The 16,116-nt window shown below is 44.4% G+C and overlaps 1 protein-coding gene across 1 annotated transcript; it reads left to right on the plus strand.

The window, feature by feature from the left end:
* Positions 1 to 5,062: 5,062 nt before the first annotated feature.
* On the plus strand, positions 5,063 to 14,860 carry LOC147342125 (pregnancy-associated glycoprotein 1-like). The gene is made up of 9 exons (XM_086384334.1): positions 5,063 to 5,163; positions 6,237 to 6,387; positions 7,361 to 7,478; positions 7,578 to 7,696; positions 8,888 to 9,081; positions 10,002 to 10,118; positions 12,549 to 12,690; positions 12,778 to 12,876; positions 14,549 to 14,860. The coding sequence occupies exons 1-9, from the start codon at positions 5,063 to 5,065 to the stop codon at positions 14,696 to 14,698; spliced, it is 1,191 nt and encodes a 396-aa protein (XP_086240460.1). The 3' UTR covers positions 14,699 to 14,860.
* The last annotated feature ends 1,256 nt before the right edge of the window (positions 14,861 to 16,116 follow it).

The following is a 16,116-nucleotide window of genomic DNA, read 5'->3' on the forward strand; positions in this document are numbered from 1 at the left end:
ATGACCCACCTCAGTTCACATGTACAGCCGTAAATCAGCCATCCTGGCAGGGCCATGGGGTCCTATGATTGGCTTTACATGGTCATTGAAACTGACCCAGCAGGACACATGATTGTCAGTTTCCTCCAGAACTACTTGACTGAAGCTGGGGAAACGCAGCCACAAGGATAGTGACTGGGGGATTGTCTAGGCCATGGAGGAGTTCGTGAGGACCCACCAACTCCACCCCCTCCTCATTCAGAGGAATTATAAGGGGTAATGAAATAGACTTTCTTCATCCCATCTCAGATGGTCTTATCGCTGGACTTCTCCTCCAGGGGACTTTTGGGTGAGGTACTTCATGCAGAGCTGGTTCCCTCTTGTTCCCACACCCCAGTTACCAGCTCTCTGCCACATATGCCTGCTCTGTCCTTTCCAGTCCTACTTGGTAAGTGGTGGCCCCAGTGGATCCCTGAGCCATCTCCCTCCTCCAGGGTGCAGAATGCCACTTCCTTGGCCTCCAATGCTGCTGGGGAGAATGCAACGCATGTATCGGGGAACCCAGGGTACACAGAGCCTTCAGCCTTTCTGAGCTTCCTCCAGGGGTGGAGCTACAAACTATTTGCTTGGAGCTGCCATGGTTAGGGACTTTTGCAGTGGAAGCATCAGTTCTTTCCACCTGGACACCTCAGTGCATGTCTCAGCTAAGACAGCAGGGGTCAGAGGTTGATTTCCTTTCACATTGACTGGTTTGATCTCCTTGCTTTATAAGGGACTCTGAAGAATTTTCTCAAGCACTGCAGTTGAAAAGCTCTATTCTGTGGCATTCACCCTTTCTTATGGTCCAGATCTCACATCTGTACATGATTATTGGAAAAATCATAGCTTTGACACTACAAACCTCTGTACCAAAGTGAGTCTCTGCTTTTTAATACACTGTCCAGGTTTTTCATAGCCTTTCTTCCTTCCAAGGAGCAAGTGTCTTTTAATTTTGTGGCTGCAGTCAAGGTCCATAATGATTTTGGAGCCCAAGAAAATAAAATCTGCCACTGTTTCCACTTCTCCCTCATCTATATGCCATGAAGTGGTGGGACTGGATGCCATAAATTATGAGTATTTTTTTGTGAATAATATTTTGAATGTCAAGTTTTAAGCCAGCTTTTTTCATCTCCTATCCTTATCGATTGGTCTTTAGTTCTTTGCTTTCTGCTATTAGTGTGGTGTCATCTTCATATCTGTGGATGTTGATATTTCTCCCAGCAATCTTGATTCCATCTTGGGATTTATGCAGTCCAGCAGATCAAATGATCTTTCCTACATAAAAGTTCAATAAGCAGAGTGACAATGTATATCTTGTCTTGCTCCTTTCCCAATTTTAAATATTTTAGTTGTTCTGTGTCTGATTCTAACTGCCACTTTTTGGCCTACATACAGACTTTCAAGAGACAGGTAAGGTGATCTGATACTCCCATTCTCTTAAGAATTTTCCTCAGTTTGTTGTGGTCCTTTATGTGAAAGGCTTTAGCATAGTCAGTGAAGCAGATGCAGATGTTTTTCTGGGATCCGCTTGCTTTCTCTATGGTCCAATGGATGTTGGCAATTTGATCTCTGGTTCCTCAAACCAGTTTGTACATCTGAAAGTTCTCAGTTCATGTACTGTGAAGCTTAGCTTGAAGGATTTTGAGCATTACCCTGCTAGCAAGTGAGATGAGCACAATTGCATGATATGGTGAACATTCATTCGAATTGCCTTTCTTTTGGATTGGAATGAAAACTGACCTTTTCCAGCACTGTGGCCACTGCTGAGTTTTCCAAATTTGCTGACATATTGAATGCAGCAACTGTTACAGCCTCATTCTTTAGGATGTTTTAAACAGCTTAGCTGGAATTCCATCACCTCCACTAGCTTTGCTTGTAGTGATGCTTCCTAAGGCCCACTTAACTTCATGTTCTAGTTTATCTGGCTTTACATAAGTGACCCCAAAATCATCTCTATCCAGATCATTATGTCCATTTTTGTATAGTTCTGTGCATTCTTGATACCTCTATTTAATCTCATCTGCTTCTGTTAGGTCTTTGACTTTTCTGTCCTTTATTGTGCCCATCTTTCCATGAAGTATACCTATGGTATCTCCAATTTTCCTGAAGAGATCTATACACTTTACAATGTATTATTTTCCTCTAATTCTTGCACTTTTCACTTACAAAACTTTCTTATCTCTCCTTGCTATTCTCTGGAAGTCTGCATTTCATTGGGTATATCTTTCCCTTTCTTGTTTGCTGTTCACTTCTCTTATTTTCTCAACTGTTTTCAAGGCCTCCTCAGGCAACCACTTTGCCTTCTCACATTTGTTTTTCTTGAGGATGGTTTTGGTCACCATTTCCTGTACAATGTTACAAACCTCCATCCATAGTTCTTCAGGCTACCAGACCAAATCCCCTGAATGTATGTTTCATCTCCACTGTATAATCATAAGGGATTTGGCTTAGATCATAGCTTAATGGTCTAGTGGTTTTCCTTACTTTCTTCAATTGAAGTCTGAATATTGCTTGCTTCTGCCTAAGCAATAGTGCCAGATGACCACCCACCACTCCCAGTGGGTATAGAGCAAAAACACAATTTGAGGACTATACAGTGGAAGTGAGAAATAGATTTAAGGGACTAGATCTGATAGACAGGGTGCCGGATGAACTATGAATGGAGGTTCATGACACTGTACAGGAAACAGGGATCAAGACCATCCCCATGGAAAAGAAATGCAAATAAGAAAAATGGCTGTCTGAGGAGAACTTACGAATACCTGTGAAAATAAGAGAACCTAAAAGCAAAGGAGAAAAGGAAAGATATAAGCATCTGAATGCAGAGTTCCAAAGAATAGCAAGGAGAGATAAGAAAGCCTTCCTCCACAATCAATGCAAATAATAGAGGAAAACAGCAGAATGGGAAAGACTAGAGATCTCTTCAAGAAAATTAGAGATACCAAGGGAACATGTCATGGAAAGATGGGCTCGATGAAGGGCAGAAATGGTATGGACCTAACAGAAGCAGAAGATATTAAGAAGAGGTGGCAAGAATACATAGAACTGTACAAAAAAAGAGCTTCACGACCCAGATAAACATGAAGGTGTGATCACTCACCTACAGCCACACATCCTGGAATGTGAACTCAAGTGGGCCTTAGAAAGTACGAACAAAGCTAGTGGAGGTGATGGAATTCCAGTTGAACTATTTCAAATCCTGAAAGATGATGCTGTCAAAGTGCTGAACTCTATATGCCAGCAAATTTGGAAACTCAGCAGTGGCCACAGGACTGGAAAAGATCAGTTTTAATTCCAATCCCAAAGAAAGGTAATGCCAAAGAATGCTCAAACTACCACACAATTGCACTCACCTCACGCACTAGTAAAATAATGCTCAAAAATCTCCAAGCCAGGCTTCAGCAATATGTGAACTGTGAACTTCCTGATGTTCAAGCTGGTTTTAGAAAAGGCAGAGGAACCAGAGATCAAATTGCCAACATCCACTGGATCATTGAAAAAGCAAGAGAGTTCCAGAAAAGCATCTATTTCTGCTTTATTGACTACGCCAAAGCCTTTGACTGTGTGGATCACAATAAACTGTGGGAAATTCTGAAAGAAATGGGGATACCAGACCACCTGATCTGCCTCTTGAGAAACCTGGATGCAGGTTAGGAAACAACAGTTAGAACCGGGCAAGGAACAACAGACTGGTTCCAAATAGGAAAAGGAGTATGTCAAGGCTGTATATTGTTCAGTCCTTCAGTTGTGTCCATCTCTTTGCAATGCCATAGACTGCAACATGCCAGGCTTCCCTTTCATCACCAACTCCCAGAGATTTCTCAAGCTCATGTCCATCGACTTGGTGATGCTATCCAGCCACCTCATCATCTGTCTTCTGCTTCTCCTCTTGCCTTCAGTCTTTCCTAATATCAATGTCTTTTCCAATGAGTCAACATGTTTAGTATGCATTCAGTCTCTTTTAAAATCAACCAACAAGAATTAAATTCCTCTCTGTCCCCACTGCACTCCTAACTCTAGGCCAGAAACAAAAAACTGCAGAGACTGAAGGCTGATTCCAGCACATTGCTGTGGAGATTTTGTTCCCACTATTTTTTTTTTTTTTTGGGGGGGGGTGGAAATAAGATTAGTTGCTAACATTAAAATCAGTAGATTGTACATAAATATCCAAACTTCTGATTCTCTTGAAAACATGGCCAACTGGCCTGCTTTCCAGCATGGGTGAAGTGGAGGAAAGGCTGCTCCCAGCGGTAAGGCCTGTGCTGCCCAGATTCCAACATGATCACCTACTCCTAGTATCATATCTACTGCCTCCTGGGGCCATGAGTTTGTGAGAACTAGACTTCTAGCTCTGTTAAGATAAAGACTACTTTTGTCTTGATCAACTTTGACTTTGAAGCCTTTAACCCAAAACCTAGCACACAGTCTTCCTTGTATAGTTGTTGGATGATATAAAATATCTTGCGAATGCATGTGATATTTCTTCCAAAACAGAAATCATGAAACTGAAGTACTGCTCTGCCCTAAATCTTTGATTCAGCCTGCCATCATAGGTGCCCCTATGTCTGCCATTATATCTACTACCTAAACCAAGTTGTATATCCCTGGGCTGTCCCTGAAGTCTTCACTTTACCATTTGACAACTTATCATCCTAGCAATGTCCTTGCCAATGAAGACAGCAATGCATATCTCACAAAGTGCCTAGGAAGATGACATGAAACCACGCATGTTAAGCATGACCCCTAGTATCCATTTTCATGACGTTCTTAGCAGTTTTTTCTCCAAGTAGGCAAGGTTTTCTGTCTTCTTAGATGTCCATGCAGATCAGTTTGATTTTCCAGCCAAGATTCAAGGAAGAGATTACAATTCAATTCTCTGTATTCTGAAAAGCTTCAAAGTCCATTCATCAAGGACACTGATGAAGGTAAAGTTTTTATCGAGACCTTTGTATTTTTTTTTTTTTTCCAGATCTTTTAGTGGCCTGAAGGGGAAAACTAGGGCAGGTCAGAGCATATATAACTAAGGGCTCCCGGTCACCACTACATGCTAAGATCCCAAACTTTCCTGAGTACTTGGAGCAAGGAAAGAAGCATGAAATGGCTTGTGCTCCTCGGGCTGGTGGCCTTCTCAGAGTGCATAGTCAAGTAAGTATGGGGACTGTATGTCACATCATATTCCTTTCTCGGATTTTTCTTTTCATCTGGTTATTCTTCCACCCATCATGTTTAGAAGGGAATGGAATATTTCCCTGAGAGTCTTAAAGTTCAACTCTTACTTATTGATAAGTAACTTGCTATAGGAACTTCTATCCAACTGCTATTGGATCCCAAGGTCTTCGTGTAGATTTGGGTTGCACAACACTTGGGGTCCAGTCATGTCATGACCTGTTGAAAATGCAACTCCTTGAAACTGTTCATTGCACAGTCTATGCAGATATTGATGTGGTCCTGTGGAATAGCACTTTTCTACATTTTGTTCAACTGCCCTCTTTTTACCCTGAGTGTTTCAGTGTGTATATGCCTACATCTACATCTATGTATCACTGTCATTTATCTCTCCATCTCTTTGGAAGTCACTGGGAGTCTATTTCTCTTTGTGTTGTTTGCTTTTAATTTTTCATTTGACTCTTACTTCCTTGTCAAGCCTCTGAATTTCCCGTACTTGTTCCCTATATCTTGGATTCTTCTTTCAAACTCTCTCTTCTATTTCAACTTGAAGAAAGATACACTGTTTTATATCTGACAAGCAGTGTGACCACAGCCAACTCAGAAACCTCTTGCATTTCAATTTTCTCCCTTGTAAAAGAGAACAAGAGTCTTCCTTCCTTGAGGTCCTTTGAGAAGGAATGAGTGGGATGGCAACAGCAATGCTAATGGCTGTCATTGTTGAGACTTCTTATTTATCAAGTACCTTATATCCATCACTTCACTTATCCCCAAGATATTCTATTTGGAGGGTTTGTATTGTTACATTCCACCATTTTGCCGAAGGGGACACTGAGACACCACGTGGTCATATGGCTTACCCAATATTGCAGAAAAGAACCTGTATTCAAATCTATGTCTTTGCCATGGTATATGCATAAAATTCTGATAATAATGTGCCTCATAAAAATGATTAGAAAACACACAGGGCCATTACAATGACAGTTATACCTTAACACTGACAGCTAATTGTAGCATCTTCTTTGTTTTCTTTGTCAAATGCTCGGTGAAAGAATACCTCTAAGGAGAGTGAAGACCATGAGAAAAACCCTCAGTGGAAAAAACACGCTGAACAATTTCTTGAAGGAGCATCCTTACAGACTGTCCCATATTTCTTTTCGTGGCTCAAATCTAACTACTCTGCCGCTGAGAAACATCAGAGATGTGAGTATTTTGGGAGGATGGTGCTCCACAGCGCCCACTGGTGCTCTAGCTTAGCATGGGGCTCATCTGGAGGTGCCAGGTGGGATGTTGGGGTTGGGGTTCCTGCAGGAGGCTGAGACACTGGAAAACAGGGACCCCACCCAGAGAAGGTGCTCTCATCCTCAACTGTTGGTCTTTGTGACTGGGCCTGGCAATTACCAGGTGGCAGGTAAATATCCATTTCTGTGTCAAACATGTGTCATTAGTTTGAGGGTGATTGTTCCTTCTGAACTAAGTGAGCACCTCAGTTATAGATGAAGAGTGAATCATCACTGATCAAAAGGTAGAACCAACTGCAAAACAATTGTGAATCCCCAGGTAGTGGAATTCAGTTTCCACAGATGCAAGAATGACAGTAGGAAAAAGTTACTAAACCTGTATTCTGTATATGGCCATAAGAATCTAACACAGTGCTTACTGTTTTTAGATTAAAAAAGGGCTTATTTTGTCTTCAAAAATGCCCATGCCAGCCTGAGAGATAGGCAATGAGTAAATACATGTCAAATGAAAGGGTCACCTCTGTGGTGTTGATTGGATGTGGTCTGAGTTTAGAGGGAGTGGCTGGGGTTGATCAAGTAGGACCTCCTGGAGAAGGGGGTGCTAAGGCTTGGTTTGAAGAGACTACAGAGCTTCTCAAATGAAGGCACCAGGACTTCCCTGGGGGTCCAGCAGTCCTGGGAGCCCAGTGGTTATGCCTCTGGGCTTCCCATGCAGGAGATACCACTCCAACGCTTGGTCATAGAGTCAATATCCTGCATACAATATAGCACAGGAAAAATATATCAAATGCAGATACCTCTGTGACCAAAGTCTGTGAGCTGCACAGTGGTTAGAAAGTGGTCTCAAGAGATATGTGACACCCAGAGGGAGGCATCAGTGTGGGGATAGAGGGTAGCCAGTTCTGCACTAACCCACTCCCTCCTTCTCCCTGTAGATGCTCTACGTGGGTAACATCACCATTGGAACACCCCCTCAAGAATTCCAGGTTGTCTTTGACACAGGTTCATCTGACTTGTGGGTGCCCTCTGACTTTTGCACCAGTCCAGCCTGTTGTGAGTACAGACACCCCATACCTGGACCATCCTTCACTTGCCCTGCCGCCCTGTTTTTCACCCTTGGCACCTGATGACGCTCATCTCTTGTGTCTGCAGCTACACACGTTAGGTTCAGACATTTTCAGTCTTCCACCTTCCGGCCTACCACTAAGACCTTCAGGATCATCTATGGATCTGGGAGAATGAAAGGAGTTGTTGCGCATGACACAGTTCGGGTAACAGTGTAACAAATGCTGAGTCAGGACTGGATATAAGGTGACCACTGCTTGCAAAACAGATGCAGGACCATCTGGCAGGACCCTTCCTAGCTTAACTTCCATAGATATTGGTAATCTTATCCATAGGATCATGTCTCTGGGGCTGAAGTGCCCATGGTGACACACGAGCAAACAAATTAGCTAACCCAGAGAGTGGATTGAGGTGTGGACTTGCAGTTCCTCTGCCCATGAGCAGTTCAAGGTTCATTTCGCTGGGAGCGAGAAGGGATAAAACCACCCACTTTTATATTAATAGACCGTTCCCACCACTTTCCAGTGATAACTGGTTTAATTCTGCAGTAACCCCACAAAGCAGTTACTCTGATTAGCTCACACGACTTATGAGGAAACTGAGGTCCAGACAGCAAGGGCCTTGTTGAGAGCGCACATGCGATAAAAGGTGGAGTTAGGCTGGCTTTTCAGGACTGAAGTTGCTGTGGGGTGTTTGGGGACAGGATAAAACTGATCTGGGGACCCTGGGTGCAGTCAAGGGCTTCAGGTATCCAAAGTGGGAAACTGGAGACCTAAGAAGTCAAGGGGTCTGATAAATGAGTTCTCACTCTAGAGGACCCTTGAGAATCTAATAAATCTATGGCTTGCCTCCCCCAAAATTCTTGAGTAGTTCCCCTCTCTCTCTTTCTCTCTCATACTCACTCACACAAATACACATATTCCCCAAAGTGAATTCCCCAGGAGTAATTTCATAGAACCCTGCAAGCAAGATTGTGTTTTTGGCTTCTGTCTTCCTGGACAGATGTAGAATCCACAGTACCTTACAGAGAATGCAGTCCATTTCTGTCATTAGGTCACAGTGATGGCAAAGAGCAGGCTATCTTATTCTAGATTGTGTTGTCCATAAGGTGGCACCAATAGGACCTGGTGTTACTCTTGGTTGCCCCTCCTGTACATAAGCCACGAGGCCAATTTGACTCACTCAGGTGGTATTTTTCAGAGGGGAAGATGTTTTAAAATTCAGTGTCTCTCAAATGGAACCCAAATTCCCCTTCCACCTTGCTCTAACTGTCTGCGGGCAAACAAAGACAGAGCCCAGCCTCAGTTCTTCCCTGAGGATCTAATGGCAATGCACTCCAGCCCAGTCCTAGCCCCACTTTACATATCTGTAAGTGGGAACACGCTTCTCTCCCACAGATTGGGAACCTTGTAAGTACTGACCAGCCGTTCGGCCTAAGCATGGCGGAATACGGGTTGGAGAGCAGAAGATTTGATGGCATCTTGGGCTTGAACTACCCCAATCTATCCTGCTCTGGGGCCATTCCCATCTTTGATAAGCTGAAGAATCAAGGTGCCATTTCTGATCCTGTTTTTGCCTTCTACTTGAGCAAGTAAGTCTGAGATGGACAATTGCTTTCTACACATTATCTGTAAGATGATTTCAGTTGCACAAAAATTATAGAACACTTGATAAAGAAGTATCCTGAGATAATATAACCAAGGATAACTATGGCCCCAGGGCCCTCCCTGCCTTCAGCACTGGCTTTTATAAGTTAAATATTTTTGGAAAACAACCCTACTCCTGGGCTCAAGACCAATAACTTGGTCTAGCGGGGTGAGTTATGAGGGAGGCTAATGGAAGGCAACCGGAAACAAGTTGGAGGAAAAAGCAATACGATTTGCTTATGAATTTTATAAGGAAGGAAGGAGAAGGATGGTGGATATCTTTCCTTCCTCATTAGTGCTTTACTGGCAGGACCAGCTACACAATTTGTGGAGCCAGTGAGTAATGAAAGTGTGGGACACAAAAGTGTGGGACCCCTTGTTCAAGAAATATTAGGCATTTCAAGACAGGGAGAGCAGAGGTGGGGTCCCTTCTGAGTGTGGAGCCCTTTGGACAGTGTAGGTCACAGGCCAGTGTAGCCAACTCTGGGTGACCTGAACCCACACCCTTAGAATTCCCAGGCCTTGATTTTCCTGAAAAATGACAAGGTGGACACGAGGAAAGCCAAAACACTTCAGCACCATGTCCTATGGGGGTGTCTGAGCACTCAGGTCGCCGGAGGTCCAGGGCGTCTTCAGAAGACATAGGGGATGGAGCTCAGACAAGTGATTCAGATTCTAACCTCCTCTGTGCCACTCATGAGACATTAACAGACTTCAGTCTGGATCTCAATCTCTCCTAGACGCTATTTCTGCATCTGTACATGGGGACCTTATTAGGGTGTTCATAGTTGGATAAGCACAGCTCTCAGACAGTGCTGCTGTTACTGTCTTCCAAGGACCTCCCCCCACTTTTTTCTCTCTACAGAGACAAGCGAGAGGGCAGTGTGGTGATGTTTGGTGGGGTGGACCACCGCTACTACAAGGGAGAGCTCAACTGGGTACCACTGATTCGAGCAGGTGACTGGATTGTACACGTAGACCGGTAAGCCTCTCCCTCTGAGGGTCAGCCCAAGTGATGCTCCCGCTAATGTACATGGACACAGGAAGACACACATAAATTCATTCTCAGATACACAGTCACACAGACATATACACCACCCACAATGACACAGACAGACACACAGACACTTGGAAACATACAAGCAGACACATATAAACCTACACAGAGACACATAAAAACATGCATAGCTAGTCAGAGACACATAGAAACACACATACAAATTAACACACAAGCACATAAATACACAAACAACCCATGGGTTCATAATCCCCGGTCTTCTGAGCAAGGCTCTGACCAGGGTCCTAAAAGGGTCCAGATAGGTCTGTGCAGCTGGGATAGGGCTGCACCCACTGCCCTTTGAGGTGGGGAGCATGGTTAGAGGACTCTACAGTGTGGTGAACAGAGGATCAAGGAGAATTTCACCAGCCTGAACAGAGTTATGATAAGATGACCGACTGTCCAAGGCTACCTAGGACATAGGAAGTTCTCAGTACAGATAAATATCAATTTAAAAACAGGGACAGTCCTGAGAAAATGGGGAAAACTGGTCTTTTTAGGGAGCAGCTACCCAGCAGTGGAGAGAGGTTGGCTGCAGTATTAAGACATGAAAGCAACTAATAAAAAAGACACCTCATGTTCATGGGCACACAGTGGTGCAGGGTCTATAACAAAGAATCAAGAAGGTGGGATCCAGGAGTGACCTGAGGACAAGAGGCATAATTGATAGGATTCTGTGTAATACCCTCAGACAAAATCTGTCCTCTCCTTTGGAGTTTCTGTGGGCTAGTCATGTATTTACTGGCCAAGGTCTCAGGGTCTGAGCTGGTTGCAGGAGCAGTGCTGGGAGACACCCTCACCCAGAGGAGCCCCTCTCTCCCCCTACTATGAGAATCTGCTGCCCCTGCAAATCTCCATCTTCACTCTGTGTGTGACCCGTTATTTGTTCCCCACCAGATACAGCTCTCTGGAGGGTTCTTATTATTTTCTCCTCTTCATTCACTCATTGAACAGATAAGCATTGGGCATCCACTGTGTGTCAGGCACTTTAGGGAGGCAATGAAAGGTTGTTGTTGAATCACGCAAAGACGTGGGGATTCTTGGCCCCAAAGGAGAACAATTCAATCCCGGGCCAGAGATGAGCCTTGATCACCCAGAGCTCTTGTGTAATAAAGTTTTATTAAAGTATAAAGGAGATAGAGAAAGCTTCTGACATAGGCATCAGAAGGGGGCAGAAAGAGTGCCCCCCTGCTAGTCTTCAGCTGGATGTTACATAGTCACTAGCAGTCTGTTAATGAAAGAAAGGAATGTCTTAAAACTCAGAATGGCACTAGGCCCCTCACCCATAAGATGCATTCTGGGATAATCTTGGCACCAAATGGTTCATCCTGGGCCATAAAATGATTAACGTGAATCTTGAAGAAGGGTAGATCACCATACAAATAGTTTCATTTACATAGATTAGGGGAACAATATCTGAGTATAACGTACTGGTTTGTCAAGCAGGTTCTGAGACAAAGGAGGAACAGACTTGAAGACAGACTTTGGGGTAAATGTATAGTACATTAGCATAGCTTAAGATAAACATTTCCATAAGAAAAAGGCATTGGTTATCTCTAGGTTTGAGCATAGTTAACTTCAGGTGAAACCAGGTTTCATTATGGCAACACAGTATTTTAAGAGACACCTCCTTTTAAATTTATATAGAGAAGGAAAAAATATCACTAGTTTGTTTCCTCCTGCCGCTTAAGAGAGATAAAAATGTCTGACACTTGCAGGCTATTTCCTCAGTTTGCAGACCCCTGGCCTTCCTGCCTGTTACCCTCTCAGTAAGGAGAATAAAACTCTCCCTCACATCTAAGAAGGCAGATGTACATGAAGTGACTCGCCTACATAGTGAATTGTGACTTTGGTACATGCTAGACATGAGGAGGAGAAGGCAATGAAAACCCACTAAAGTACTTTGCCTAGAAAATCCCATGGACGGCAGAGCCAGGTGGGCTGCTCTTTATGAGGTCACACAGAGTCGGGCACGACTGAAGTGAATTAGCAGCAGCAGCAGGAGCAGTCATGAGGAAGGGTCTACAGAGAGTGACAAAGACAGGAGACTGATAAACACCAGGGGAAAGACTTCCAGAAAACAATACAATTAAGCTGGAATCTGGAAGATAAGAAGAAATTTGGTAGTCAAAGGGGAGTGCAGTCTTCTAGGAAGGAAGACCAGCTTGTGTCAAGGTAAAAAAGATCCTGGTGTATTCAAGTACTACATTTGAGGATGTCAGGAAAGGTGCTATGTTGAGAGCAAAGGAAAAGAGGGCAAGAGACAAAGGGCTGTTTAAGAGACAATCAGGAAGGGGGCAACGCTAAGGAGACTCAGAGTGACCTTGATGTCTGCTTTCTTCCATTGTCTCTCAGCATCACCATGAAAAGAGAGGTTATTGCTTGTTCTGATGGCTGTGCGGCCCTTGTGGACACTGGGACATCACTTATCCAAGGCCCAGGAAGAGTGATCGATAACATACACAAGCTCATTGGTGCCACGCCACGGGGTTCCAAGGTGAAGGGTCATGCCCCAGGGTCACTCCCAGTCTTCACACACGACAAGGATCACCATGGCCAACCTCTCACCCTCTCTCTCTAACAGCATTACGTTTCATGTTCTGTGGTCAATACTCTGCCCTCTATTATCTTCACCATCAATGGCATCAACTACCCAGTGCCAGCTCCAGCCTACATCCTCAAGGTGAGAGGAAAATACTTATGGTTGGTTCTCAAACTGGAGCTTGCAGGAACCCTTGGGCTGCTGCTGGAAGGAGGGTGCCCTTTGGAGGCCATGTCACACCATTGCAGATGCTGCTGAGCCCTGTGGCTGGGCCAGTGCCTCCCACAATACCAATCACTGTGTGGGACATTGATCTTCCTGAAATAAATGTGGAGAGGCCACATCATATGGCATGGTGGGAGTCAGGGAGAGGGAAACACTAAGGTCCTCAGTCCTCAAAGAGCTTCAATTCAATCTGAACCCGTAGGTGCAAGAACATGAAATTCAGCTCTAGCAGTCCCTGAAATAGGCCATGTTACAAGGAGAATGGCTGGGGACAATCCCAGTGTGATATCCCAGCATAATTTAACAGTCTGCCTTCCCTTCTCAAGATTTTTCTGGTTTGAATGATAAATTACATGCTCAACCTAGTCCTCGCCTGCATCTTCCCCTTACTCTGGACAGGTACCTCCTTTGTTAGTTGGGATACCCGACCCCTCTGTGGGGAGGTTGGATAATAAGGTGAATAAAGGGTGCATAGTGACTGCTCAGCCCTGGAACAGGGTGGAGGCTTCATGTCAGCTCCCTGTGAGAGTTCAGAGCAGGCTGATGGACTCAAAGAAGGCTTTGAGGAAGAGAGGAAATTTCAGGAATTCTAAAATGACAAACTCATTGAGCCATTTTGAGGGTTGCTTGGTTTAGGCAAAGGTGCACTGGATTCTATGCAAATGGCATCTCAAGGTGGTCTGCACTAAGGGACTGGGGAATTACTAGGGGTGATGAGGGCTACGGACTGACCAGTGGAGATGGGGAGCCAGAGTACATTATCCACCCAAGCCTGGAGTGGCCAAAGATGGTGAGTGTGGGCCAAAGGAGGCTTCTCAGAGTTCCTGAGTTAAGTCTTCAAGAACATGTTGTGGGCACTGCTCTATTTAAGATGGATAACCAACATCGAGTTACTTTGTAGCACAAGGAACTCCACTCAGTTATATGACAGCCTGGATGGGAGGGGTATCTTTGGGACAAGGATACCTCGATACATATGGCTGAGTCCCTTTACTGTCCACCTGAAACTCATAATATTGTTAATCAGCTATACTCCAATACAAAATAAAGTTTTTTAATAAAGTATGGATTGTGGGGATGCACGAGGAGAACCAGCATTCTCTGGAGAGAAAACAAGGAGCAGGAATCAGAATGAAAGAATCAGGGAGTGAGGGGAACTATGGACACACTTGTTCTTTTCTAAATAATTATTTTGAAGTGTGGCTAATCTTCAGTGTTGCATTAAATTCTGCTGCACAACAATGTGACTCAGTTATACACATAGAAATATATTATTTTCTTATTGTTTTTCATGTGGTTTACCACTGAATATTGAATATAATTCCTGACGCTCTACAATAGGACTTTGTTGTTTTTCATTCCTCTGTTTCACCAACTCCCAGTCCTCCACTCACCACACCCTTCCACATGACAACCTCATGTCTTGGCCCTCTTTGGTTTTGGATGAACTCTCATATCCCCTGCTGCTGAGAAAACCCCTTCATACTTACTAAAAGAGGGAAATAAAGAATTTTGCTGGGTCTGGATATTGGGGGGGAGTCACTGGTAAGGGCTCATGCTGACTGGTGTCTGTTTCTGACTTCCCCAGGATTCTAGAGGTTACTGCTATACCACCTTTAAAGAGCAAAGAGTGAGGAGATCTACAGAGAGCTGGTTACTGGGTGACGTCTTCCTGAGGCTGTATTTCTCAGTCTTTGATCGAGGAAATGACAGGATTGGCCTGGCACCAGCAGTGTAAATGCTTGGAGTGGTTCAGGAATCAGTAAGGCCGCTCCTAACACACAGTCACTCACACTTTGGGCACTCCTGCCCAGGATGCTGGTGAACTGTATTTGGTGGTTTGTACACCCTATTCTCAGTAAAGAATAAAGGGTTTCACTCTTATTGGTGCTGAAACAAATGTTGCCTCTGTTTGTGTCTGGGTGTGAAGGATCTAGAACCAAGTCTGAATCAAAATTGAGAGGAGCCCTACTCCAACTGGCTTCAAGGAACAGGGAGATTCATGCAAATGATTCTGGGAATCCAGGATACAAAAATCAGAGCAAATACAAAGATCTCAGTGACTGGATCCAAGAAATCTGCAGGCGTCAATTCTCCCTCAGCCTTACTATTTCCCTTCGGTCTACTTTGATGGTCTTAGCCTGGCAACTTTTTTCCTTAAGGCTTCTACACCTAGTGAGGGAGTTCAAGCTACATGCCCTAGGGTTTTAAATCCTGAAGGCATCACCTAGTAAGGAAAAAAGTTTGCAGACATCAGAGTTCAAGGGTGTTCTCTGAATCACCCACCTCAGTTCACATGTACAGCCCTAGATCAGCCATCCTGGCAGGGACATGGGGTCTTATGACTGGCTTTACATGGTCTTTGTTCCTGACCCAGCCACACACATGATTGTCAATTTCCTCCAGAACTACATGACTGAAGCTGGGGAGAGGCAGCCACAAGGATAACAACTGGCAGATGGTCTAGGCCATAGAAAAGTTTGTGATGACCCACCAACTCCACCACCTCCTCATTCAGAGGAATTATAAGTTGTAATGAAATAGACTCTTATCATCCAATCTCAGACAAACTTCTCACTGGGCTTCTCCTCCAGGGGACTTTTGGGTGAGGTGCTTTATGAAGAGTTGGTTCCCTCTTTTTCCCATGCCCCAGTCACCAGCTCTCTGCCACATATTCCTGATCTGTCCTTTCCAGTCCCACTTGGTAAGTGGTGGCGGGCCCAGTGGATCCCTGAGCCATATCTCTCCTCCAGGGCCCAGAATGCCACTTCCTTGGCCTCCAATGCTGCTGGGGAGAATGCAATGCATGTATCGGGGGACCCAGGGTACACAGAGCCTTCAGCCTTTCTGAGCTTCCTCCAGGGGTGGAGCTACAAACTATTTGCTTGGAGCTGCTATGGTTAGGCACCTTTCAGTGGAAGCATCCGTTCTTTCCATCTGTACCCCTCAGTACATTCCTCAGCTAAGACAGCAATGGTCAGAGGTTGATTTGCTTTCAGATTGACTGGTTTGATCTCCTTGGTTTATAAGGGACTCTCAAGAATCTTCTCAAGCACCGCAGTTCAAAAGCTCAATTCTTTGGCCTTTACCCTTTCGCATGGTTCAGATCGCTCATCTGTACATGATTACTGGAAAAATCATAGCTTTGACACTACA

Source organism: Bos grunniens, chromosome 29, assembly GCF_055505025.1.
Source record: "Bos grunniens cultivar Pamir isolate PY7600 chromosome 29, Bosgru_T2T1.0, whole genome shotgun sequence".
Taxonomy (NCBI): Eukaryota; Metazoa; Chordata; class Mammalia; order Artiodactyla; family Bovidae; genus Bos; species Bos grunniens.